This window comes from Felis catus, chromosome B1, assembly GCF_018350175.1.
Source record: "Felis catus isolate Fca126 chromosome B1, F.catus_Fca126_mat1.0, whole genome shotgun sequence".
Lineage (NCBI taxonomy): Eukaryota > Metazoa > Chordata > Mammalia > Carnivora > Felidae > Felis > Felis catus.
In genome coordinates, this window is record NC_058371.1 from 186,942,852 (window position 1) to 186,970,636 (window position 27,785).

Below are 27,785 nucleotides of genomic sequence, written 5' to 3' on the forward strand. Positions count from 1 at the left end.
CAAAAACTGTACCTGTAATGCCTATAATGCAGCATTAGTTTTCATTTTGGTTTCTCTAAAGTGGATCAATAAATTAAAGACAAAATAATAAGTAAAAGCAAAATACTCTGAATATATAATTCTTCTTGGTTCTTACAATTTTTTTGGAAAACTTTTACTGTTGTTTTTCCCAGGTTTAATTTAATGCTGTTTTATTAAACACCTCTCCTTTACTGAGACTTGCCATCATTGTTTCATAATAAACAAAAGCTCTCTTACAGAACTATTTAATCAGCTAGGATAATATTTCCATAAATTAAATAGTTATACTAAAAAAATCTCTGATAAGCAACATATCTAATTTTGGTAAGCATACAACTTCTCTGGTAGAAGTATATGTGCATGACTTAAGTGACCTGAAGTGACTTATTTCTAGCAATATGGCAAACTGGGTAATTCTAAACAACCTTCCTGACTAAAGCAGATAAGTGGTGGGTAAAATATATATTCAATCTTCAAAAGGCATTGCTGAGTTAGCACAAAAGGAAGTAATTTATAGAGGTCAAAGAAAAAATGGAACTAAGAACTTTGATGGATAAGAGGATGCCAAAATCATTATATGTAGAGGTTTCTGGTAAACCCTAGAGTTCATGAGCTTCTGTTTTGATGCTGGAAAAAGTGCAGGGGAATGGAGCTAAAATCTAGGATCTTCCAGGGGTTCCTGGATAGACCAGTCAGTTAAGACCCTCAACTCCTGATTTTAGCTCAGGTCATGATCTCAAGGTCATAAGATTGAGCCCCGTGTGGCCATAAGATCAAGCCCCATGTTAGGCTCACTGTGGAGCCCAGAGCCTGCTTTGGATTCTCTCTCTCCCCCTCTCTCTCTCTACCCATTCCCTGCTGGTGCACAATCCTTCTCTCTCAAAATAAATAAATAAAGTTAAAAATCTAGGATCTGCCAAAAGATGGAGCTTATGAAGGCAAACTCCATGAGGTGCAGCCCCTAATAGCTATACATTGAAGGAAAAAGAGACATAAAAATTGTGTTTATCAATTTATTGCATTTATTGATTCTATGCTAAGTGAAGAAAAAAAATCCCATTTGAGAATTTGCCATCATTAAACAATCATTGCAGAGGTATACAATTCAAATTCATGCTTTCATTTTAGTAAAAAAAAAAAAAATCTACACTGAAGTAAAGTGGTCCTGGGTTACTAAAGCTGCCAAATATCATGAACACATACAAATGTCTTTTGGAGGAATCCAACTACAACCTAGGCCTCAAGAAATTCTCATAAGGTGCCAATTAAAATGAGTAGCTTGTGGCCTAAAATCACAAAACACAAAAGGAAACACAAAAAGTGACCACCAGCAGGAACAAAGCAATGAATATCAGAAGTGAAAGTCTTCAGTGATTGCAATAATCAGACAGAGTATAAAATATACAAATTCAATATGTTTAAAAAAAATAAAAGAGAAGCTTGAAAATACAGGCAGAGAAGAGAAATTACAAGGAACAACTAAGTATATTTAGAAACACTCAAACTACACTCACATACATTAAAAATAAATTAATTAAAATTAAACATAAAATGAGTAAATAGGAAATTGGAGACAACACTTAAGAGTTTTAGTGAACTGAAAGAAAGATCCAAATAAATGATCTAGAATGCATCTTCGAAAGAAAAGTGACTGAAAACATTAAATAGGGTAAGATACATAGAGGATAGAGGGATAAATATCTGGCATAAACCTTAATTGGTGATCCAGAAAGAGACTGTATTAGTCAGAATAGGCTAATCTATGGCACAACAAAAAGTAAACCCCACATTTTAGTAGCCTAACAAAACAAATGTTATTTCTCACTCATATAAAGTTCAGTGTGTATCAGGCAAATTTTCAGGGAAATATCTCCTCCACAGCAGTGGAATCTTGTGCATCTTCCACCTCAATAAGTGGTTTGCTGCCAAAGGAGAAGACAAAGCTGAACATTAACAGAAGAGGCATCAATGATACCGAGAATACATAGCATTATCTCTGTTTCTGTTTGCCCTCCAGTCATAAAATCACTCCATTCTTCTACCCACACACAGAACATACTCAGCCCCAACCCAAAGGCCCATCTGTCATTGCCCTCAGCTCGAAATCCAAGAATTCTGAGCGAGAGTCACTTAGTCTTTCCAAACATGGCTTCTCTTCTCATGAGATCTATGAAGTCACCATTATGCCACACCTCACCTCATCGACTGTGAAACAGGAACAAAATAGTTACAGTAAAGATTCCCATTTGAAAAGGAAATGAATGGGAGACATATAATATAATATACCCTTCACTGAAATCCACTGGACAGACACTGTGCGTGCTCCTTACTCAAGGGAGATCTTCCTTAATTAACCTCTGATTCTCCTCTTCGGAGGAATCTTTGTCCATTGGTTTCATGTCCCATGGTGTCATTCTCTGTCAAGTTATTCCTTTTTAATTAGTATCCTTGACCACATCTAAAATGAGCTTTGGGAGTCATACACTGTTGTGGTCTGCACAGGTTTCAAAACTGACTTTCTGTTTATTGAAAGTTGGAACCCAATGGTTGTTTCAAATCTTAAAAGTCATATGTTTTGTTTTGTTTTTTCAAATCCAGACTCAGATTTTTTTTGTCATTATAGGTTTCCTACAAACTTATTAACTTTCTGAACTATTTGCTTCCAGTCAGTTACATGTGCCAGTAATGACACCAGAGGTACTCTTAAAGACATTGTTTTTAGATATGATTTCTTCTTTCATTCTCTTGTCCCTCATACTTCTCTGTCTTGATTTAATGGGAGGTACTTTAAGGCTATCTGGAGCAATGAAGGGGGTGGAGGTGGGGGTTGGGTCATTTTATCTATTGGTAGGTTTTGCTAGTTGCCATTTTTAGGTCTTTTGACTTTCTCAATTCTATAGGGTTCTGAGTTTCTATTCCCTATTATTGTGCAAACTGACCTTATCTCTCTTGAACAAATCCCTTTTTAAAAAATGTTTATTGGGGCGCCTGGGTGGCTCAGTCAGTTGAGCGTCCGACTTCGGCTCAGGTCACGATCTCGTGGTCCGTGATTTCGAGCCCCGCATCGGGCTCTGGGCTGATGGCTCAGAGCCTGGAGCCTGCTTCCGATTCTGTATCTCCCTCTCTCTCTGCTCCTTCCCCGTTCATGCTCTGTCTCTCTCTGTCTCAAAAATAAATAAACGTTAAAAAAAGTTTTTTTTAAATGTTTATTAATTTATTTTGGGGATAGAGAGGAGAGAGAAAGCATGAGCAGGGGAGGGGCAGAGAGAGGTAGAGAGAGAATACAAGGCAGGCTCCATGTTCAGCACAGAGCCCAAGGCGGGGCTCAATGCCATGACCATAAGATCAAGACCTGAGTCAAAATCAAGAAACAGGCACTAAACCAACTGAGCCATCCAGGCACCCCTGAACAAATCCCATGTTAATAACATTGTCACAGGTTGGGTTCTCCAGAAAGTAGATGCCGATGTTGGGGTTAGTGTACAGGATATTTGTTAAGGACCTTGGGATCAGCATCTGTGAAAGAGAAGAAAAGATAGGAGGACTGAGAAATTGAGATATGGAGGCCCATGATAGCTTCAGCCTACCCCACAGGGAATTTGGGCACTAAAATTGTCCAAGACGATTGTCACAAACTGAGCTAAAATGGCTAGATGTTTATGCATCTGTTCTGATCAGTCATTGGACTGTTGCACCTTTGTGAAAGCTGACTAACTGCAGCAAAGTAATTCTGTGAAGAGGCTGTTATCTGATGGGTCCTGTTAATGGAACTTCCAGAAACAGAGGAGTAAGTCCTTCTATGAAGAGAGATCTAGACAAAATATCTTGTCCATCCCCATCCACTCTTGTGTTTCTTGACTATGCTTCTTAGCATGTTGAGTAGCCGATTTTCAACAATTCTGGTAGGCCTCTCTTCCTGGGGAAAACTTAGTACAAAAAGGTGAGTGGAAAAAACAGACAACTCCCACCATTGCAGATGGTCTCTGGACCACAACTGATATTCAGTGTCTCCATCCTCCACTAGATGATACAATGAATAGATTACATGGTTGTAAACCCACTTACACATTTCCTTGTTGTATATGCGCCCCCTGGTCTGACACAATACAACGTGGGATAAACCAGTGAATCAAAGATCTATAAACCCTTCAATAGTGGTGCTGGTTGAGATCCTGAAAGCAAGACAGGAAAATGCACACACAGAATATGTATCTGTTCTTGTGAGAATTAATCACTGTACCTTTAATGATAAGAAAGAGGCCAATATAGTCACTTTGCCCCTAAGGTGACTCATTGGTCTCCTCAAAAAATGGTGCTGCATCTGGAGCCCTTCAATGGTATCTATTATTGATTAATCGGACATTTAGCAGTGGCAATAGCTACATCAGCTTTGGTAAGTTTACCTTCATGTTGTTGACACCATGCGTGGCCTCCATCACTGTTACCATGACCACCTCAATCATGTGTGCCTCATACCAGCACTGAGGAGGTCCATGACAGAAAAGTCATTCGAATACTTGGTTGTGTAGTATCTCTTTCATGAAGGATATTCTCTGATGGGTATTAATATGTCCTAATAAAGATATTTACCCTTAGCACCCACCCCCATATGTTCATCCACATGCTGCTATCCCAGATCACCCTATTCCTGGCCTTTCACTCTTTCTCATTTCAGATGTCTGACCAACTGTCCAGGATATTCACATCTGCACTTGAATCCATATATATTTTAACCTGAGGTAGTCACTCCTCTGAATACAAAAGTTGATGACCAAGTGTGCCACTAATATGTCTGCCAAACCTTCCACCCACATTCTTTTGTCCATAATTCAGTCACATACTCCTAACCTAATTGAAAGAGAGGCTAGACCAGCTACTCTTATTCTGTGCCTGGAGTGTTCAAACATTGTCTCTGCCACAGAGATTAACAGAGAATGGAGAAAAGGTAATGTTCAAGTCAAGAATGGTTGAGAATTTTCCAGAGCTATGTAAAGACACCAATTCTCAAAACTAGGAATTACAACAAATCCCAAGAGTGTTAAATAAAAAGAAACCACACCTCAGTCATCATCATAATACTGAAGAACACCAAAGTAAAAGAGGTCTTAAAAGATAGAGTGCCCACAAAGGGACGGAAATTAGACTGATTGATGACTTATCTCAATAGCGATCATCAAAGCCAGATTATATTGGAATAATGCCACTAATGTTATCAGAAAAAAAGATAGTTGAACTAGTGTTCAAGAAAGAGGATAAAGACATTTTCAGATAAATAATATGTGAGTAGCTAACCTAGCACAGATCCTGCCTGGATTACAGTCTATAGGGATACACTTTAAACAAAAGGAAAATGATCACAGAACATCTGAGATAGAATGGTGAGCAAAAAATACATAAGTAAATGAATAAGATTGAGAAATATGTGGGCAAATCTAAGTCAACATCGACAATTCGAAAGAACTACAATAATTTTTAACTGTTGGAAAAAACTAGAAGAGAGTTAAAATACAGAATAACAATAAGACTTAAATTGAGGGGAAAAGGTAATTAAGTATTTAGGGTCCTTGAATATCTGGGAAGATGATAAAGTGGTGGTGGTGGTCGTGGTAGTTGAACAAGTCTGTTAAAGGCGTTAGAGTAACAAAAAAATACATTGAGCACATAACATCCAAACATATAAAAGGAAAAAAGAAATGAGAAAAAGATGATACATATAATCATATTATTTTACCAACATATAGACCGGGAAAGCAGCAAAATGAAACAGTATATTTTTAGGTGTACATATCAAACCATAAAGGAAATTTAGACAGTAATTTAGAGAAGATTCAGGATAGTGGTCACCCTGGGGAGAGTATGCAGGGAGGGGGAGCACCAAAAGGAATGCAAAAGGGAGGGTGGGAGAGGATTAGGGGAACCTAGGTTTCTATTCTTAAAGCTAGACAGTGAGTACCCAAGTATTTATTTTATTATAATCTTTTAAAGGAATCAAAAATGTTTTAAATACTCTTTTCCATGTATATTTCATCAAAAAATAAATCTACTAAAATAAAGGTAAGGATGTGAGTTGAGGGATGTGTTAATTAACTTGATCATTGAAATCATTTCACAATGTATATGAGCATCAAATCATCACGTTGTATGCTTTGAATATATTACAATTTTATTTGTCAATTATACCTCAATAAAAACTGAAAAAAAAACAATAAGTAAATAAGTGAACAAATAAACAATGAAAATGACTTGCCAGTTCTGAGTGTGCAAAGTGCCCATGACTATTAATCATTATAGGTTGTCAGCACATATATTTTAGAGAAGGAATGGACAGTGTCAATTAAGGCAATCAATCAATCCAGAAAAACATTAATCCAGCAATTTGAGTAAGTAGAAATCAATTAAGAGTGGTTCCACTCTGGGTATATAAAACTATTTGGATGTGCTCTCCCTGGAGAAGAGAGGAGAGAAGAAAAATACTCCTAGTTTGGTTACTCAGAAACTACTCTTGAGTATTGGGTCTGGGTTTGTCTGACTGCAATGTGTGGGCTATATCTCTTTCTATACAGTTTTGTTCCTCCACGGAAAGTATAGCAACAGGTTATTGGTTAACCACAACAACAAAAAAGATAGTTAATAAGGCTTGTATTTCTTCTAAAGTTGCTTGAATAGTGTCTGCTCAGTTCCCTGAAGAAACTAGGATAAAATAATGGTATACATTTTAATAAAATATGCAGGGAGTTTGAACATTAAAACTGCCATTATTAGTACTACCATCATCAGTAGAAAAGTTGTATACCTAATTCTCCATACATTATGCTAAAAAATTAAAGCATTATATCTAATGCAATGTCAAACACAATGTTAATATAAAAACTAACTACAGGAAAGTAGAAATGTGAAAGAATGGAATTCTAAATGAACAGATTAGAAAGATGGTAGCAAGAAGATATCCTCAGCTTCTAGAATCAGCACAGAGGGTTTTCTAATGCAGCACTCTGAAAAAGAATTCATTCATGGAAGTTCTACCTGTCATCACTTACATTTTCATAAATGATACGTAAAATGACTAGTTGTTAAAATGCAATATTGACATCAGGTTGATAATGAATCAGCAACCAAGAAATGCCCAGGAGTGTATTCATCCAAACTATCATAATTGGCCAGACCCTGTGATTTGTCAGAGAGAAATGTGAGAATAAAACAATCAGGATCCCTGCCTCTTTGGGCGAGTGAAGCAAACAGGTAAAGTGAGTCCCTTGTTTCCATTTCCCTGTATCTTAGTAGGTGCTTACTCAAAATGTTAGCTAACTTATGGTTGGGTAGCAGGTTGAGTAAAAGTGCTTTCAGAATACCAAGGAGCAGGAAATATTTGAGCTGAATCTTTAAGGAAGGACAGGACATTTCCAAGAAGAGAGATATTCCACTAACAGAGATCAATGGAAAGAAAGATGTTTTTTTTTTTTTCCCCTCCAAAACGTAAGATAACACAGGGCTAGACAGACATGTAAGCCCTGAAGGATTCCGAGTGCCTGTAACAGAGGCTGAGAGTGGAGATGAGATTGGGAGGTTGATTGGACCATGTATGAACGGCATCTATTCCAAAGTAGTTTGTACTTTCTCCTACAGAAGATACAAGGCCTTCAGAGGTTTGCATGCAGGAAGCAGGCATGCAGGTTTTATTTCTCTAAGGAGGAGAGCTCCTGCAGCATAACAGAATGGCTTGGGTGAAGTGTGCCATGCTGTAGGCCCTGAGTCAGTGACCACTTGTGTGTGATGGAAGGTGTCCAGGTGGTGGAAACCTAGTGGGAAAGGCAGGTAAAATCAGGGGATGGATAACTGCTATATGAAGGTTAAGTGTTGTGATAAAAATATACACAGTGGCGCTTTGGAAGTACACAGGAGGGCTACCTACTTCACGGTGGAGAAGTCAGGGAAGGCTTCTAGGAAAAAGTGAGACTAGGAAATCAGGAAATAAAGTCAAATAATGTACTCTAATAAATTGCTCAGGACGCAACCATTATGTTAACAGATCATAACTGATTCTTATCCAGTGGCATGCATTTTGGGGAACATGGCAAGTGTACATATGAAAGTAATTAATGTAATAAATGAATAAAATCATAAGAACAGCATTTAATCTTCTTAAGCACAAGGAATGTTTAACTGATTAATCATGCACAGTGAACATTTATCAAGGGCTACACACCAGAGAAGCTTCAAGAGAACCTTCAGGAGTGCCAGAATTGTATCCAATGAGATTCCCACCTTGGAAAGGGGTTAGAATGGGTCCCATTTCCCTGAGTCTCTTTCAATACTGAGGTTCCATTTCTGCCACCTTCTAGCTCAAGAAGCTTATAACCTAATTGGTGAGGCAGACTTTTCATGCCAGAAAAGAATAAAGCTAAAACAAGGCTTATACAAAAGTAGGAGTAAGTAGTTTGGCGCAAGCCGAAACTTCATGGCGTTTCTGAGAGATGAGTGGAGAAACCTGGACTAACGAATTCCGGACAGAGGGGAATTCCTGGGCAGAGGGCCTAGGAATATGCAGAACCATGGCTTTCTCTTTTCTTTCTTCCTTCCTGCCTCCCATCCTCTGCCACCCCTTTCGTTCCTTCTGTCAATAGATATTTACTGAACCTAGAATTTCTCTTCTAATCAAAACGTATTTCTTCACTGCAAGTTGTTTGTGGTTCCATGAAGGGACACCAGAATGAGAAAACCTACCCTCCCCTCCTTCCCTCCTAAATCTAAGTCCATCTTCTGGAGACAGGAATAGGGCATTGACCAGGGAATATATCCCCAAAAAAGTGGTGCCCAAACTAAATCGTGAAGGAGCCCAGAAGATACGCCAGGTGGAAAAATAGCTCACACCAAAGCAAACTACAGTGTGCGGCATATTCCAGGAACTACTACTAGGATCCAACTAGGGCAGAAGCTTAGGGTAGTGAAGAGGGGTGAGAGGTAGAATCCAAGGAATTGTGCAATAATGACTCTCAGGACAGCAGACAGACCTGGCTCATGGCAGGAACCGTCAGAGATAAGGTTGAATAGGTCATCTAAGGTCCTGCTGACTGGAGAACAGAAACGAACTTGACAGAAACAGGCTCCTGCTAGCCTTCAGAACTGTGTTTGCTAAGCAGTTTTGCACACTTGAAAGCAATCTGGGTACATATAGGCCTCCTGACTATAGTTTGTGTTACCTGTAATTATTATTAATTAAGGCAGAGACTCATGTCTATGAAAGTAGTGTGGAAATCTGCAGGGTTCATTTTTGTATTTGTCAACTTTTATTTGAAAACAGCAGGTGAAATTCTGATTTGAGCAACGTTTAGCCTCAAACTATCATGCAGATTGTTTTGGTATCCATGTAATTGCAAAAGACTGCTTTGGTCGAAGCTCCTGAACACTTTTTATTGCTAATTTTGGCAATAAACCTGTTAATTAGTTAATTGTAAAACATTAGTGAATCAAGCAAAAAGAATCCATCTGTTTATAAAATTTCAAAGATCTCTTCTGGGCATAACATTTAAAAACAAGAGCTGGCTTGCACTCTATTGCCTACTAACTACAGACCATCTCTTTGGAATATTTGTACAGTCTCCACTAGGACTAAGAGGTGATATTTTAATGCAACCATTTGCCATATTTGAAGGCAATTTTGTAGGTACATGGTGCTGCATACCATGTGTTTCAGGGACTGTTAGAAAATGAAAAATTAGTGAGGGATACACAACTTTTTCATTGATATCCCAAGCTGAACCTAGAAATAATTAGCCAAGCAGGAAAAGAAAGCAGAAGGACACTGCACACAGGAAAACACAGTTATAAAAGCAAGTCAGAAAAACAACAACAGAGGACTGCAAAAATTCCTAACAAGGAGAACCAGCAGTGCACACAGAAAAGGGCAACAGAGAAGACTGGCGAGTTGGACAGGGTCCAGACTGTTACAAACTTAAATTTCCATAAAGAAGAAACCTCCTGCAACTTTACTAACATAGTGTGGGGAATCCACTGAAAATCTTCCATCTAGTGAGTGTGGTAAAGAATTGGTTTTTAGGAGTATGATGAAAAACGTTGTGGATCTTTCACTTGGAAAACTGGGAGGATCCTAAGGTCTTCCTTGTCCTAGCTCCCAGAGGCAAGTGTAGTGGAAAGCCTGGAAAAAGCCTGGGCACCCAAAAAGGAAGTAAGAGAAAAGGTCACCACACTAAAAGCCAGAGATGTGAGTTCTAGTTTCAGCCCCATACTGACTAGCTGGGTAGCAAAAGCATGGAGTTCATCTTCCTTGAAGCTCTACTTTTCTTTCTAATTGGGAAAGTTGTATGGGGACACATCTAGTCTGGGTTTGGAGGAATAGATTGATATGGTTCCATCCACAGTCCCTTCTGTGTATAGCAGTTATTGATAGCCATCAGGATATAGAGATGGCTTTAAGGAATTCCTCCCACCCAAAACAATCTGATTCCCTGACATGAAGGTACAGGGCCAGAGGCCATACCACAATATGGGCAAAGGCACCCAAAACTGGAAGTATGGAGGTTTCGGGGAAGAAACAAGGTTTGGAATATAAAACTACTAGCTGCTAGTCCGTGGTCTAAAAGCACACAGAGATGATGTGGTTTTGATGGAAACCCAATTATAATGGAAGTTACTACATTTGTTATAATCTGAATTTTTGGTTCTGACTTGTAACTTAATATCCGAATTATTTCCATTGATATTTTTATTGCCGATCTTCATAGTTTTTTTTATTCCATTAATTATCTGAATTTGCTCTTGGATCTTTAATAAATAAATTTAACGATAACAAAGGTACTGTGCCAGTATATAGTCATAAAAATCACTTGTTCTCTTTCTTTCTACATCCCCATACATCTTAAATATCCTTCTAATATGCAAGTAAAACGAGTACAGAGTTGGCTTCTGGAGAAGAGCATCAAAGGACCCCAAATTCTCAAACATTCTTTCATTTACGCTTTCCTTTGCTGTGGACTTCCTTATGTCTTGATGCAACTAGCTGTTTCAACATTACGAGGGTCCCAGCCACCAATAATTCCAATGCTCGTGTTTCTGCCTTATCATAGATTACCTAGTTGTAAGTCAGAATTCCATTTATTTCTTTATATTAAGACCTGGCTTTAATATTCTCACCTGGGGGGGGGGGTTCCCAGTGGCTATCTATTATTAAGTACTCTGATTTGCTCATGAAATCCTCACTTAAATATTCAACAAAACTTGAAGAAGTTAAGGTATCAGGATATGATGAAGTAGAAGGAGCACTGAGTTAGGAGTCCAGTACAGTCTTGAGAGCTGGGTGGCCTTGAATAATGCATATAATCTCCTTCAGCCCCAGTTTCCCCAGCTATAAAACTAGGGTGGGACCAGTTATCATTTTAGATGTCCTCCTGTTAAAACATTCTGAAATTTGATTTCCCAGGCTGCTTTTGGGAGCATCCATTTGCTTCCATCCTGGCAAGCAGAGGCCAATGCTATTATAACCTGACAGCTGGAGAGATAGACAAAGAATAAAAGCTTCCCTAAGTGTTCCTGATCCTCCTTTTTTGTAAATAAATGAAAAGACTTCATTTTCCAGAGCAAATCCTGAGTTGCAAATGCCATTTTTTTTTTCTTCATGGGGAGGTAAAAAAAAATTAGCATTTAAAAATATGCCAGCATGTAACATTTCGTTTGTTTCCATAATGTCTGATTTAAGGATAAAGATCTTTTTTTCAACACTGAAAGCAAAACCTCCTAATTCATCTGGCTTACGGGATCATTTACATATCCAATGGAACATTTATTTTATCTGACCAGAATTGAAGATGATACAACATTCTCGGCTGAGATTAAAAATATATAAGGATGGAATATTGATGGCAACACACAATATAGAGGAGAACAGCCCAGATGATGCACCGAGGATGATAAGAATGAAATGGTTCGAGCTAAAGTGAAATCATAACCTCAAAAGATATAGATTAATGACAGTGGTTTCTAAGATTGAAAAAGGAGAGGCAAGGATAAAAGAGGAATAAATTTAAGCATTTCAACAAAGGATGGGGAAATTTAAAGGATAATGTTAATTGAATTATGTGTTGTAACCAGATAATACTCCATTATACAGAGATGAAAGCCACGGTCATATCAAACCATCTAGTCGAAAGATGTCAACTTGAATCTGCAAGGGTTATTTTTAAAGTGGCAGACTCTAATATGAGTCTGAATTTCAGGAGTACAATTTTAGTTTAAGCTTATTAATTTATAATGGTGATAAACTTAGTTTGATTGCTCAGTAACATATATCCAGATTTATGACAGCACTGGGATAACTGAATGCGTTGTTACTTTTCATCTAGAATTCATTGATTTGTTTTGTGTCTATTTACTGAGGTCTCCTATGTGTCCATAATCCCAAGTGGCCCATAGGGCCCGGTTTTTTCAAACTTCATTCATTCAACTAACCTTTCCTAAGTACCTTCTGTGTAGAAAGTATTGTGCTAAAGTTCAGAGCCTAAAGGACATTAACGCACTTTTTGAGGACAGGAGCCGTATCATTTTCACATGCCTAGCAAGAGGGCCGGACCTAATTTTTGTCGCTGGTGAATATTAAAACAAACAGAACATTTTAGGGAGGCAAATACAAAATCAAATAATATTTTACATGTCTACAACCATGAACTAAAGAACTTGGAAGAGATCTTATATGTCATTGGATCTAATGTTTCCTAAGTTTGTTTCATGGAATAAAAGTAATGGATGTTACTAAAACAAAAGGGGGTGGGAGATTCCTTCGTCAAGTAAGTCTGGAAGGCAGCAGTGCCTCACCGCTATGCCACCAATGCTGCTCAGCTCAGGTCAACTAAGTTTGGAAAAAACTGAATCAAGCAAGTTTCTTCTCAAAGACTTCGACATGCCAGAATTTTGTCTTTATCTCAAAATCAGATATAGCACATAACATCTCCAACTGTGTTCATCCAGGGGGCACTTTTGCAGAGCCACATCTCCTGAAGACAATGTTCTAACCTTGGAAAAGGATCAAGTGGTCCATTTTCCTGGTTTCAGCCCTTAATCCCAACCACCTTTCATCTAGCAAGAGAGAACTTTGTCCCTCTGCTTAAATAATTCTGTGAAGAAGTGATTCATCCTATTTTTTGAACAGACTGTTTCTATAGTTGGACAGCCTTAACCCCCCATTAGAGATCTTCTGCAACTGGAGCTGAAATCACCTCAGAGTCCACTAAGAACAGGTGTCAGCAAACAATGGTCTGCAGGAAAAATCTGGCCTATTGTTTACTTTTGCATGGCCCTCAAGTTCTCAAGATAAGAATGGGCTGTACATTTTTTAAAGACTGTAAAATAAAAAATGAAGAAGAATACACAACAATGATCACATGTGGCCCACCCACCTTAAAATATTTACAATCTGGACCTTTACCAAAGAGTTTGCAGACTTGTGCCCTAAAGTAGTAGTTTCCAGACTTTGAACATGCACTCTGTAGCGAGCAACCTCAAAAGTAGTCCCAAAGGATCCCTGCATCCTTGTGTTCAAATCTTTGTACAATCTCTTCCCCTTGACTATGGGCTGGATTTAGCAATTCACATTTATCGTATTCTATTCCATTCCATTCCACTCTATTCAACAGACTTGCTTCTATTTTGCTGTGTTGAATAGAATGTGGCAAAAGTGATGGAATGCCTTTTCTAAGATTAAGTTATAAAAAGACTGGCTTCTGACCTGAGTGCTCTCTTGCCCTCTCGCACTCGTCTACTCTGAGGGAAGCCATATTGTGAAATACCACCATATTTCCTACTCTATAAAAGGGCAAAGAAAGCAGGAAGTCCTCCAGCCAACAACCAATGAGGAACTATGGCTTCCAGTCCAATAGTCTAGTCTTCAAGGAACTGGATTCTACCTACAACCAGGTAATTGAACTTGAAATGCATCATCCCCCAGTTGATCCTTCAAACATGATTACAGCACTGGCCAACAGCTTTATTTCAAGTTCATGAGAGACCTTGGGCTAGAAGCAGCCAACTAAATTATACCCATATTCCTGATCCATAAACACTGTAAGATAATAAATGTTTGGTGTTTTAAGATGTCATGTTTTGGGATAATTATTACCTAGCAATAGATAAGTAACATATATTCCCATCAGAAAAAAATTTTTCAGTGTGCTATCCCAATGTATGTATATTTACTTATGAATTATAAACATGCATTCCTATAAAATTGACTTTAATTACTAGGAAAGCTTACATTCTTTAAAATTTTTAGGTAAAAATACAGGGAATTTTTAATAACTTTTTTATGGGTATGGACCCTACTGGATTGGTTTGTCCGTCCCCTGATGTGTCCACATCCACTTTGAAGAACAATGTGATAGAACAACATACAATATCGTACTAACACAAGCACTCCCCAAAGTTGTAAACATAACATTTTATTTGTATGATCACTATATGCTTTCAATAGAATCAGATTTTTCTGTCTAAAATATTTTATTTCTTCAGAAATTTTAGTTCTTCATTCATGCTAATCAGTGGACAACTCATCACAGATGTCACCTTGGAAACCTATACTTAGGTCTGTAGAAAATTTCAGATGTCTGAGAGAATTTGTTCCTGTCTTAAGGGTTGCTTGGCCACTGAAGAGGAATGTTAACAGCTGTGGGAGAAGCAATTAGTGTCCATTCTATCCTGATTGACAATTCTGTAAAATGCCCAGTAGCATTTTCTATGGTTTTACAAAATGGCGACCTTCTGTTTCAGAGTGCTGGGTAGCTATTGAGTTCCGGGTACAGTTATCATCTTGCAGATGCCCCATGTGGCTTCCAATTAGAGAACTGGGCCTAATTTCACTCCCCAACCAGACTGAAATATAAAAGACAGATAAGACCTTCAGAGTGAGGCATGGACAGAGGTTTCAGGCAAGCAGAATACATGAATATCAACTTTTAGGACCATTCAATTAAAAATGCAAAAGCAGAGCTCTCCGAGAAACTGGGAGACTCTGGATGAAAGGAGAGAGATTAGTGAGAACCCTGCAATGAATGCTCTGTTTTCATACAATGCCCTAATCAGGAGGACAAGTGGCAGTTGTTAAGAAGCAGTGAGATTCAGAACAATGCCTTTCCCCGGGAAGTAGTCACTACAAAACAAGAGCTGTAGTAGGACAATACTGACTTGTACACATGAAAAAGAATAATTACTTTAAGACACTATGCTCCACATTTGGGAAGCTTCCCTGGCCCAAAAACAAAAATACTAGAAACTGGAAAGTAGTGGGTTATTTTTCCCTTGGCCTCCGAACTTCCTATTTTTGTCACTATGCATTTCATATTATCCCAATTATCTAAGTTAGTGCATTAATACAGAAATACTATGATCTTCCATTTTCCCTAATTAAGACTATTAGGAAGACATTTTATGCTCTTAATTTTTTAATGAAATTCAATTTAAAGTCACTGTATCAGATCTTATTAGCTGCTACATTATAACATATAATATTTCATTGGGGGCAAAGTGCCTAAATCAAAAATTAGATCCAAACTTCAAAAATACAAACTATGATAGTAACATAGTCATGGTCCTTTGCATATATTTCATCCTGTATAAAATAAAACTTTCCTTGTGTCAAGTTTTAATCAAGCATGTCCCCAGGAAATACTATGCCATGGAAGATCTAGGAAGAAATTGTACCATTCCATCTTTTGAATAATAGAGGGTCCAAATTAAAGATTGTGAATATTTTAAGGACAGTCGAAGAGGTGAGTAAAGGAGTTGAGGCACCCTATATCGTTTTTTTTTAAAGAAAAATGGGAAAATTTCATTTAGTTAATACAGCAAGTGTATTGAAGTGTTAACTGCATGCTAAGCATGAAGCTGATCATCGTGGTATAGGATAACGTACTGCAGGAAAATATCTCCAGTATGTAGCACATAGTAGTTGCTCAATACAAGATTTTTGAATAAATGGATAAATACCTTACTGTCTTCCCCTGAAGGAACATACAACCTACTTGGAATTAATAGGCATTACTTCATGTAATTTTCACCCTATATCTATGAGAAAGGAAATATTTTTAAAAAAATATTTTAAAAAGCTAATTTTTAAAATGTTTTAAGTTTATTTATTTATTTTTGAGAGAGACAGAAACAGCAAGAGTGGGGGAGGGCAGAGAGAGAGAGAGGGAGAGACAGAATCCCCAGCAGGCTCTGCACTGTCAGCGTATGTAATAGGTCAACTTATAAAATATCAGAAAGCTTATTGCATACAAGTTCGGCTTAAACTCACCTTTCGTGAATAATTGAGATAAAAGCTTATGTAGTACCCTATTAGGGTTATCGGAAATTACTAACCACCCTATCTCACTTCTGTAACTTCGCCTGCTTGCTGAATAGGTAACTTAGGTTGCAAAATGCTCCCCCACCCCTTCTACCAAGATCTGGCCCAGGCAAGACCAACATGGAAAAAGTCACAAACTCACTGCCCCATGGTATCTTAGGTGTCTAACTATGATTGGTCATTTTAAACCCTCATTAGGACAAAGAACTTTAAACTGATAGGTTCCTGCCAAAACTAACGTCTGTGTGTCACAATATAATTGGCCACCATGAAATGCTATAAATTGTAACTGGTTAACTAAATAATGAGGTACTCTGACTTGCTAAAATCCATATAAACTCACTGCTACCTTTGTTCGGGGCCATTCTCTGTACTTTTCTCCTTAAGATCAGGAGATCAGGTTTGGCCCAGCCGTGAATAAAATCTTGCCTCGCTTTCTATTCGGCATCTGGCAGGTTTTTTTCGACAGCACCCTGTTTCACATAGAGCCCGATGCGGGGCTCACACCCACGAAACCGTGAGATCATGACCTGAGCCTAAACCAAGAATCAGATGTTAAGCTAATTTTTTAAATGAAGAAACTGAGGTTCTGAATCTCAAGGTCAGAGAACTAGAGAGCAGTGGAACAGACTTCAACCCTGTCTGTCTGACTCTGGAGTCCAGGTAATAACTTGGTATCTTCAGCTACTGATGTTTTGCTCTTCTGAGAGATAAGGACTGCCCTCAGTGATCTCCTGCTAGTCTTTCAGTCCTGGACTCTTGCTAATGTTTTCTTCTCTTGTCTATTATTCTCCCTTAGAAATGATATAAAATAACAATTCAGTTTCCTGCGGGAAATCTTCCAGCCGTAATTATTAAAACACAAGTAAACATGTACCTTTGAAGCTTGAGGGAAAACCATATTTCAAGTCAAACCTTGGGGGCTACCTGGAAAGCCACTTGGCATGTACCCAAAGCTCAGAACATCCACCTCCAGGACAACTGATACTCAGGGATGTTTTCTTTGTCATTGCTGGACAGGAGGGACCTTTCTCAATGATTTTCTGTCACCACATGAAAGTGATAAGTTCTATGAACAGTTTAATGGCCAAATAAAGGATTTCTGGATAACCCCATAGAGGAGATTCTCAATTTTGCTGTGCTCCCAGTACATCTCACAGATATGCTTCGAGGACACATCGATGTTCAAATTTCCACCAGGGCTTGGAATTGTCTATTTCTCTTGGAACAGCTCAGCACTGGCAGGGTTCAGCTGAGACTAAGGATAAAGCACCTTAGGAAGTTGACAGTCAATAAAATATGGGGCCTTGTTTTGAGCTGATGGGAGCAAAAAGGTTTTTTATTTAAGGTCTGACTTTTTAAAGCCTTAATAAATTTGAATAAAAGAAACCGTAAAATGGGTAAAATATGCCAGAAAGTAAAAATGACCACTGGGATTCCTCAACCAATAGGGACAAGTGGTTTCGCACAGCCACAATAGCTTCTTGCCTGATTTTCATTTTTGTTTTTGTTTTTACAACATTACTTTAATTATACCATTCCTCCTTAATACTCCCTCACTCTTGAAGGAGGTTAAACAACTCTTGGCCAACAGACTTCATTCATTCACCCAAAATCAAATCTGACTGAGAAAAGGGGCAACTCTGAGTCCCAAAACATTGACAGATTGCCAACTGTAAAAAAAGGCAGGAACTTCTGGAAACACCACAGAATTGGTCACACCCACATTTCTGTAATGTCTGATCTGTAGCATATCGTCGGTCTATACTGAATTCTTCCCACAAACATGGCTGTTGGAGGTTAGAGGTTTGCTCTTCGCATGCACTCCGGACATCTTACTCAATCTTTGCACCCCTGTTTGTCAGACACACTAGATAGAGGTGAATGATCATCATGAGAATTAAGCAAAAGTTTTAAATCTCAGAAATTCTTTTAAATCTCATCGGGTTTATGGGGTCCCTGGGTGGCTCACTCGGTTGAGCCACTGACTTTGGATCAGGTCATGATCTCATGGTTTGTGAGTTTGAGTCCTGTGTTGGGCTCTGTGCTGACAGCATGGAGCCTGGAGACTGCTTCCAGTACTGTGTCTCCCTCTCTCTGCTCATGCTCACTCTCTCTCTCTCTCAAAAATAAATAAAACATTTTTTAAAAATTAAAACAAACGATAAATCTCAAAAGTTTACAAAATGCTTTCAGATATACAATTCAATCCTTGTAACAACTTTGTTATGAGAACATGCATTCTACAATGAGGGAAGAAATGTGGAGATGTTCAATGACAAGATTAAGATGATCAAGGCATTTAAACAGTGGTGCTGGGAATCTACTTAGCTCTTCTGATTCTTAGGCCAATACTCCTTCCAGCTCTCCATCACTAAGGCTAGTTGACTCAGTGGCATACACCAAGGACTCTCAACGTGAGGAGAGTCAGCAGCAGTGTCTGGCAACTCATGAGACATGCAAATTCTCAGGTTTCTCCCCCAGACCCACTGAATCAGAAATTCTGGGACAGGGCCCAGCAATCCATGTTTCTACAACTTCTCCGGGGATGCTGATGGCTGCTAATGTTTGAGAACCACTGGCATACAGTTCCTACTTATGGTATCATGAAGTCATCTCAGAAACAGACCTTATATCAGTCGTCCTTCTTAAAGCTTCCAGAAGACTTGAAAGCCAGAAGGGAGCAGAATGTTTAAAGCTTAACCATACAATGCAGGTGCTGTGGCCTTTACTGGAAGATTTTCTCCCCCTAATCTCTATCATTTGGACATAAAGGAAATGGTTTTTATTTCTTGAAGTCAAGATCATCCAACTACTCAATTTTGTTAGAGCAAAAAAAAAAAAAAAAAAAGATCTTTATTCTACGGAAATCCTTTCTCAAGGATCTTCAGTTCCTTCTCAGTCTGCCCAGGACAATGGTTTTATCCAATTCATGGGCAGCCAAAAAGAGTGACTACTTCTCCCCACCACTCACCCACTCCAGGCACACTGTAAATGCCTACTCTTTCAAGGGCTTTATTCCAGTGTATTTTAAAGTGTGCATGTCTTGGATTTCATCGAGAAAAAAGAAGGGAGGTGAGGCTCCCCTGTCATATGCTCCATAGCATCTGTACTTCTTCACAGTGCTCATCACATTTCTAATTACTTGTTCAATGTCACTGTCTAATTACTTGTTCCCCACATGTTCTCTATTAAGACTTTTAGAGGCCCTAAGCTCTGACACGATAATGGTGTCTCCTCCAACACCATATGGATTTTGAAATTAGGGAAAAAAATCAAAACTTTCAAATAAGTTTAAGGTGTCCAACAGGTTTTCATATTGCCCATGATGACACTTCAATACTTTACATCAAATATCATAGACTGAGCATAAGTTTTTAAATTAGGGAGGAGGGTGACTCTTCCTTTGTGGGTGTCCCAAGCATGGGGGTCTTCATGTTGGGTATGCCAGCCCCATTTCTATCCAAATTGTACATTTCATGAGGATCAAGCTACATCTATCTTAGTCACAGTGTAGTCCCACTGCTGGCACAACGTCTGAGCCAAGATAGGTTCTTAAGAAAGGTCTGATGAAAGAATAGGAGGGTGAGTGAGTGAGTGAGTGAATCAGTGGTTGGATGGAGCAAGAGGAAGGCAGTGAGGTAGAAAAGCTAAGGTGACAGGGAGGGAAGGTGAGGGAAAAGTGGGGGTAGAGATGAGGCAGGAAGGGAGAGAGGGCAGAAAAGCAGATGACAATAAATCCAGTTCGTTACTATCTTAATTCTGCTATAGTTTAAGAGAGAGATGTACTGGTACTAAACTCCCTAGCCTACTGCTAGAGCTCAAAGAATCATCTGTTTCATTACTGCTTAATTCTAGAATAAATGTTGCCATCATCCTCTTATAGAATTATGAACTGTGTCTTTATTTACTTACACGGCACAATTTTCAAATACGTGACAGCCCATTGCTCATGTCTTTGTCATGGAATTAGGGAAATGTAGCATAAGCTTTAAATTTGTAGCCGCTGTCCAATCAATGAGGAGGGCCCACCATGCAGATAGCTCTGTGATACATGAAGTTAGCTATTCAACAGTTGCAGTCTTTGGGACTTTTTGATTTCTGTCACCCTGGAAAATGAACAGCATTTGTGCTGACAGCTTTTTTTCTTTCCCAATTCACCCCTTTCTAATGAATCTATTCTAAAGCATGTTACGCATTTAAATAAATTTTACACGCCATATCAAAACAGCAATATTAACAGTACTTGTCGCCACAATATCCCATGCAAATTAAAGAGAAGTTACACATGCAATACATTTAGCCAAAATGGGGCTTTTAGATGACAGCAATCTTATAAGGTGTCAACACACAGCAATGATATGCAGACCCTATTTTCTACTTTTTCCTGATGAGAACAAAAGTATGCTTTGGCACAGCATTCAAATTCATCAAATAAGCACCCAAGAACGGATTTATTGCACAGGCTAAAGTTGAGTAAAGAAGGCCCATATGCTGTGTAAAAAAGCTTCTATATCTTTAGGTCCCCAGATCCTAATGTGACAAGGATATTATTATCCACTAGAGTCATAAAGCCTTTTATAGAGATATTTCCCCCCTTAGCCCTGTTATTTTAATTTGTGCACAGATTTTAGCACAGGCAATTTCCCCCTGCAAGGGCTTTTCACTAATAGAATTATACTGTCTTAGCTCAAAATGGCCTTTGGTTCTTAGTCCACTGGGCTCAAAAGATTATTTTCTTGTGTGGAGAGCTCTCCACACCACCCGGGAGCCCACCATTATCTGTACCGAACACCCCAATCCTCTACATCCTCCAACAGGCTACACAGCTGGGCCCAGCAGGAAAATGACAACCATTCAAAACTCCACAAGTTTATTTTCCTCTGGCTGGGCATCTCGGCTTCTGGACTCCCGTCAACACCATCACAACACATGCCTTTCAATAAAAAGTGATCCTAACAGGATTAAATGTAATTTAGAGTCAATAAGGAGAAGTTTGCCATCGGGCGGAATTATAATAGACAGTATGATCAGAAGGTAGAAAATCTGGAAGGGTTTCCGGGGTGCATTCTACTGTAAAAAAAAAAAAAATGAAACAGAGCAGAGAAAAAAATTCATTCCCAGCCAAAACCTTTCACTAGTTCTATCTCTCACGCAAATCAATTCACAGTCTATTAAAGTAATAAGAACCATGTACTATCATTTACAGGGAGGAAAAAGAGAGAGGGAGAGAGACATTTACAGGAGAATGGAAAGGTAGTGTGATCTCTCTGCCAGTTCTCTGTTGCTATGTAACTAGTAAGTAAAATATTTTTGGTTCTATACAACATGGAGAGGACAAAGGGTGCATGACGGCCACCACAGACTTACATTTGCTGCAGGACAGTTCCCAAATCATGACTTCACAGGCAGCAGCCTTGGGAAGGCTGTTACTTTTGGAGAAGGCAACCCTCCACCCCTTTTCAGGGTGGATCTAGAAAAGTAATGGGAGAATTGAACAGTGAAATGGACTCTATCCCAGGGAAGAATAATCCTCCACTGCAAGAAGAATGAGCTGCTTGCTCGGAGCTGCCTGTAGAGATGCCCATCATCGAAGCACTGCTTCAGTACAAATGGAAGAAACCAGGAAGGGAGATGGGCATGTTGCAAAAATGCATTGCCTGAAATTATTTCCCTAATTTCGAGTCTTCACATCACTATTAACAGAAAATAAGAGCTACCACTTATAAGACATTGTACTTACCACTTAATGGAGGAGTTTTTAAGTTATCTTGCCTGTGTCATCTCTCTTAATGCTCACTACAGTCCTAGAAAGCAGCTAGTTTTATTTTAATTCTCACTTCACAGATGAGGACAACCTTTTAGGTCCATCCACCATGTCACAAGTGTCAGGATTTCATTCTTTTTTATGGCTGAGTAATATTCCATTATTTATGCATGCCACATTTCTTTATCCATTCATCTATCAGTGGACACTGGGGTTGCTTTCATATCTTGACTATTGTAAATAATGCTGCAATAAATATAGGGATGCATGTATCTTTTCAAACTAGGGGTTTTGTTTTCTTTGGGTAAATACCCAGTACTGGAATTACTGGATCTTAGGGTGTCTTTATTTTTAATTTTTTGAGGAATCTCCATATTATTTTCCCCAATGGCTGTACCAATTTATATTTCCCACCAACACTGTATGAGGGTTCTCTTTTCTCCACATCATCGCCAACACTTGTTATTTCTTCTCTTTGTTATTTTAGCCATTCTGACAGATGTAAGGTGATACCTCATTGTGGTTTTGATTGTAAATGCAGCACCTTTATTACGGGAGTAGTCTTGTTTGGGTATATGCCATAGCTGGGAAAAGTAATCAGCTCATTAGAAGATAGATTCAAAAAGAAAATGGGCTGGATGAGTGCAGAAGCAAAGAAAATGTTTGGCATAGATGCTGGTAGTCTTAGAAAAAGAAGAAACTACACATCTACAACTTTGTGAAATGACTAGCTGTGGAGTATGGAAAATCCGCTGAAGTTTTAGAGACACGGGGGATTTCATATTCAAATGTTCCAGTTCGGTTAAATTATGTGTCAGGGTGTCTTATTGAAAATAACCAGGGTGCCAGGACTGATTCTGCCACAACTCTATCAGGAAAGAATATGAAGTAGCTTTTTGATGTTTGGAAACACATGTATGGCTTGCAATTCTGGCTTTACTGCTCTATAGTTGAGACAAGTTATTTACCTTTTCTCCGCCTCAGCTTACTCATCTATAAAACAGGGATAATAACTACAATTGATCTCATTCGGTTCTTGTAAGGACTAAATGAGTCAATCCATATCTTAGGTTTCCATTGCAAATAAGAATTTGACTACCTAACATCCACTGCATCAATGATTTAATCCACATTTATAAATTGCTTAGAATTGCCAGATATCATGCAAAAGGTACTGGAAATATTAAGATAAATAAGACCTCAAGTTGTTCACCATCTAGAAGGGCAGACAAATAAAAACATTAGGTGCAGCAGAGATATAATATGTTGGTGATTACAGAAGAGATGTGGCAGTTAATTTTTAAATATCTCAAACTGTAACAAGCACTTAAGACATATTTGTTGCCATGATGAGTTTAAAGTATCACCTAGATGGAGTGATGTGTATGCTTGCCATTTTTCATCAGTTGTACCATTGTTCCTTTACAGAGCCATCAGCGACTTATCTACCTCCATGACTTCAACATGCAATGAATCACTGTGACAGATGACGTTTGTCTTTAAAAATATTTTCTAAGGGCACCTGGGTGGCTCAGTCGGTTAAGCGTCTGACTTCGGCTCAGGTCATGATCTCACACTCCGTGAGTTTGAGCCCCGCATCAGGCTCTGTGCTCACAGCTTGGAGCCTGGAGCCTGCTTCAGATTCCGTGTCTCCCTCTCTCTCTCTGCCTCTCCCCGACTTGCACTCTGCCTCTCTCTCTCAAAAATGAAATAAAAACATAAGAAAAAAATTTTTTTAATCTAAAAAAAATAAAAATACTTTCTAATAATAAAACAGAAGCTAACTAATGACAACTTAAGAGTAAATTATAAAGAAGAAAAAAGTAGCCTTTAAAGCACAACCCCAAGAGAGATAAAAGGACATGTCAAGACATTACCAGTGGTTATAAAATACAGCTGTGTTTTAGCTCAGTATATGTAGATTATAATATATGCTTATATCCAATATATTCTCAGAATATATTATTAACTCTTCTATGTACATTTTTAGAAACTTTTGGGGGGAATAATTTTAGATTTACAAAAGAGTTGTAAAGAGAGTACTGAGCATTTCATACTTTCTTCACCCAGCTTCCCCTCATGTTAACCTCTTACATGACCATGCTTTATTTATTCAGCAAACCTAAGGAGTTCACATTGGCAAAGCACCATTAATTAAACTGAAGACTTTATTTGGATTTCCCAGTGTTTCCACTAATCTCTTTTTCTGTTCCAGGATCTGATCCAAGAGACCATGTTGCATTTAAGTTCCTGTGTACTTTTCATACATCAATTATAATTATATATTAACTTTTCATATATGCACTTCCTACCTTAAATAGAGCCCTTAACACATCAACTATATTCTGCTACAAGCAGCTTTCTAACTGGTTCCTACATCTTAATTTCTTGGCCATCTTTTGACATATTGCTTTTAAATCTTCACCATCCTGCTCAGAAATCTTTGACTTGTTCTACAAGAAAACCAAGACCAAGAACATCAGACTCTCCACATTCCAATCTTCCCACTCCTTCCCCAAGGTGAACTGGCCTGGGTGCTGCATCCCACACTAAAGTTTCATGCTTTCCACTTCCATATCATTGCCTATATTACTCATATTATCATACTGTTTTTAATATTATATTATTTCCCTTGCCCATGAAGCCATATTTGCCCACCCCATTTAGCAGAGAGCTCACCCTACCCCTACTGTCTAGAAAATTCACCCAGCATCATCTGCTATCTTTTCTTTCTGGTTCGGCAACCAGACCATGAACTTCTTTGGAGAAGAGCTGTCTTGTGTGCATCGTTGAATGTCCACAATATATTGCACAGTTTAGTTTAATAAATATGTCCTAATTGGGATGCTGGGAACCTTATATTCTAATGATTATAAAAATAACGGCTATTTCCTATTTCTGGCCTGATATGTTAGGAGCTTGGAAGGTATTGCACCCCTCCTAACAAAACAACAACAACAACAACAACAACAAACCAAAAAATAAAAGCCAAGTTAGTAATTTTTCTTAGGTCGGAGAAGTGAGATCACAAGGAAAACCACTAACACAAAAATTGGAGACAGAAAATCAGAGTGACAGTGAATCACCACTTACCAGAGCAGAAACCTGTGCAGGACATGGAGGTAGAACAGAACTAGAGTTAGAAACATCTGTGTTGTAATTGACAAATTGCTGGGCGATCCGTGTGAACAAGTCTGACAGTTACAAACAATGGTGCACACTAACCCTGCCCTTCCTGTGTTCTGGAAACTGTCTGAACAGGTTACATCTGTCAGATTACTTATGTCTTGCAAAAGCCTTATAAGGAGGCCATTTTCCAGATAGGAAAACTGAGGCACGGGGAGGTTCAGTAAGTGGCTTGGTTAGTAAATGTCAGAACCAAGATGTAAATCCAGGTGAATGGGCTCCAGAGCCCACATTCTTAATGATTACTCTATATTTGCCTCATACCAGGTACCAATAGCCTCTCAGACAAGGCCACATAAGCCAGTCATGGGTCAGATGACATTTACAGATACCAGGAAAACCTAGGGCAACAGACATTTACTGTCTACAAGAAACACTCATGAACTCTCACCACTGGGGACCGCTCTTCCCTGTGACCCTAGCCCAGTGCTTCTACAACATCTCCCCATCTCACCACTGCCACAATTAATAAGGTTTATTCTCACTTCATGAAGGCCACCATAAAGTGCCTCTATGTCAAATTTTCTTCTAATTTCATTCTTCAAGGCTCATCATGCTTTGTGCTAAGTACTATATCCCTCCCAGGACAACTAGAGCCTAAAATATTGTCATCGGTGATGAATATGTGTTCTCCAGGTAAGGTGTATTGCTAGTAATTAAACAGTATTAATTCCATCAGCTTTGATTTATTCTGCTCTCTCAGTAATGAAGCCCAGTATTCTATTTTCTCTCTGCCTAGCACTGAGCAATAGAATTGGTGTTTAAGGATTATCATATAAATCTACTTTTTGGTCAGTCAGTGTTGGGGAATTTTTTCAATATATTACAAATGTATTCATTATTCCCTCGTTCATAAAAATAATTAAAAGCTACGGCCGAACACAAATTCCCAAAGCACAAAAGCCTGACTGGCATGCTACTGCCAAATACCAAGGTTGGCAGCTTCTTAGTTTACGGGTTTCTTAATGAGAACTCGTACCTTCTCATTCAATAAAGGGCTTAGGTGGACATTTCCTGCTGGTGTTCACAGGAGTTATAAAACTAAAGCCCTACACATCAAAATGAAAATGGGCTACTGTTATTTTCTATATGTTTTTAGCAGTTCAGAAATAACTTACCCTAAAATAAAAACTATCCCCAAAAATCCGACAATTCTTGAAAAGTGATCCCCAGGATGTTAATAACATTCTCTTAAAAAAAAAAAAAAGCAAGGAAGGAGAAAGAAATACAAGTAGATCCAATCCATCATTGTGATATCCAAGTTTCTCCTTAGATAAAACAGACATAAAACATGTACTTTACAAGCCTCAGATGACCTTCAAGACATCTAAAGTACAGTATCTATGGATTTTTAAGTATAATTAACAACTCCTGTTTTTCCATTTAAAGAATCCAAGTTCTGTTTCTGTGACAGGCAAAAGCCAATCAATCTCGTTTTCAAATGCTAATACAAGCAATTAAAAATAACATTAATTAAAATACTGCAGAGGCTGTAGATTTTTGGTGGTGGAGTTTTTTTTTTTTTCCTTTACCTAAACTCGTGACAATTCTAATTTACAGGACTAATTGAGGAAGCACCCTTGGTTTGATCCATTTCTGGGACGAAGAGCTGGCCCCTGAAACCCAGCTGAGAGCTGCAGAAAGCCACCGCTCTGTGAGGAAGCCCGGGCACTGCAGCTGAAATGCGTATTTCACCTGGTACACCAAATGTGACAGATCGTTTTATTTACATCACGAATATTAATTTTCTGGTTTTGGTAACGAAAATGCAGAGCTCATTTGTATTGTTGTAAAACTTGTAAATATGCCCTGTAGGATAAGTAATATTCAAAACAACATCCTAATTAAAAGGAAAACTCAGTTGTCTTGCAAGATAATATAAGGAGGGCACATAAATTGTAAATAAGATACATGGTAAAAATGAAAAAGACAGTCTGGATAGGAGAGGAATGAAATAAGATTTGGAAATGTGCTTTTTAAATGAACACAAATTGTGAGATAATGTCTCATTGAACAATAAAAATAACAAAACAGTGGCAAAGATGTAATAGAATTTCCTATGTATACCATTTTAATCTTAATATAATTTTCCCCAGTGCATCCACGTTTATTGAACTACTACGACCATTTCTTTCTCACTCTGTCCAAAGTTACCGAGACAGTATTCTTTGCTGTAAATAATTCCCTGATTATGAACATGAAAACGATCTAGAAATTGACCACAGTGTTTTTTAAAAAATGACATAGTGTCTGCTCAGGGCCAAAGGCCTTATGGGAATGGCAAAGTATGTATAGCTTTCTCGGGGAAGCAGAATGAGAACACAGAAGAATACACTCCCCACGTCCTCTCCATAAGGCAACTCCACACCTTTGTTTCTTTTTCCCTTTATTCAAAAAAATGCAAAGGAGACTTCTATGACACCTGAGCCTATGGTGTGCTGGACAGAGCACAGAGCTAATGCCAGA

The 27,785-nt window shown here is 38.4% G+C and overlaps 1 protein-coding gene across 1 annotated transcript in view; it reads right to left on the reverse strand.

Annotated features, from left to right (window-relative positions):
* Window positions 1-3,396: 3,396 nt before the first annotated feature.
* GBA3 (glucosylceramidase beta 3) overlaps window positions 3,397-27,785 on the reverse strand; it is a 153,726-nt gene continuing 129,337 nt past the window's right edge. Inside the window, exon 5 of the mRNA XM_019829688.3 lies at window positions 3,397-3,537. Coding sequence (XP_019685247.2) covers window positions 3,497-3,537 — 41 coding nt within the window. The 3' untranslated portion in view covers window positions 3,397-3,496. The remainder of the gene's footprint in view (window positions 3,538-27,785) is intronic.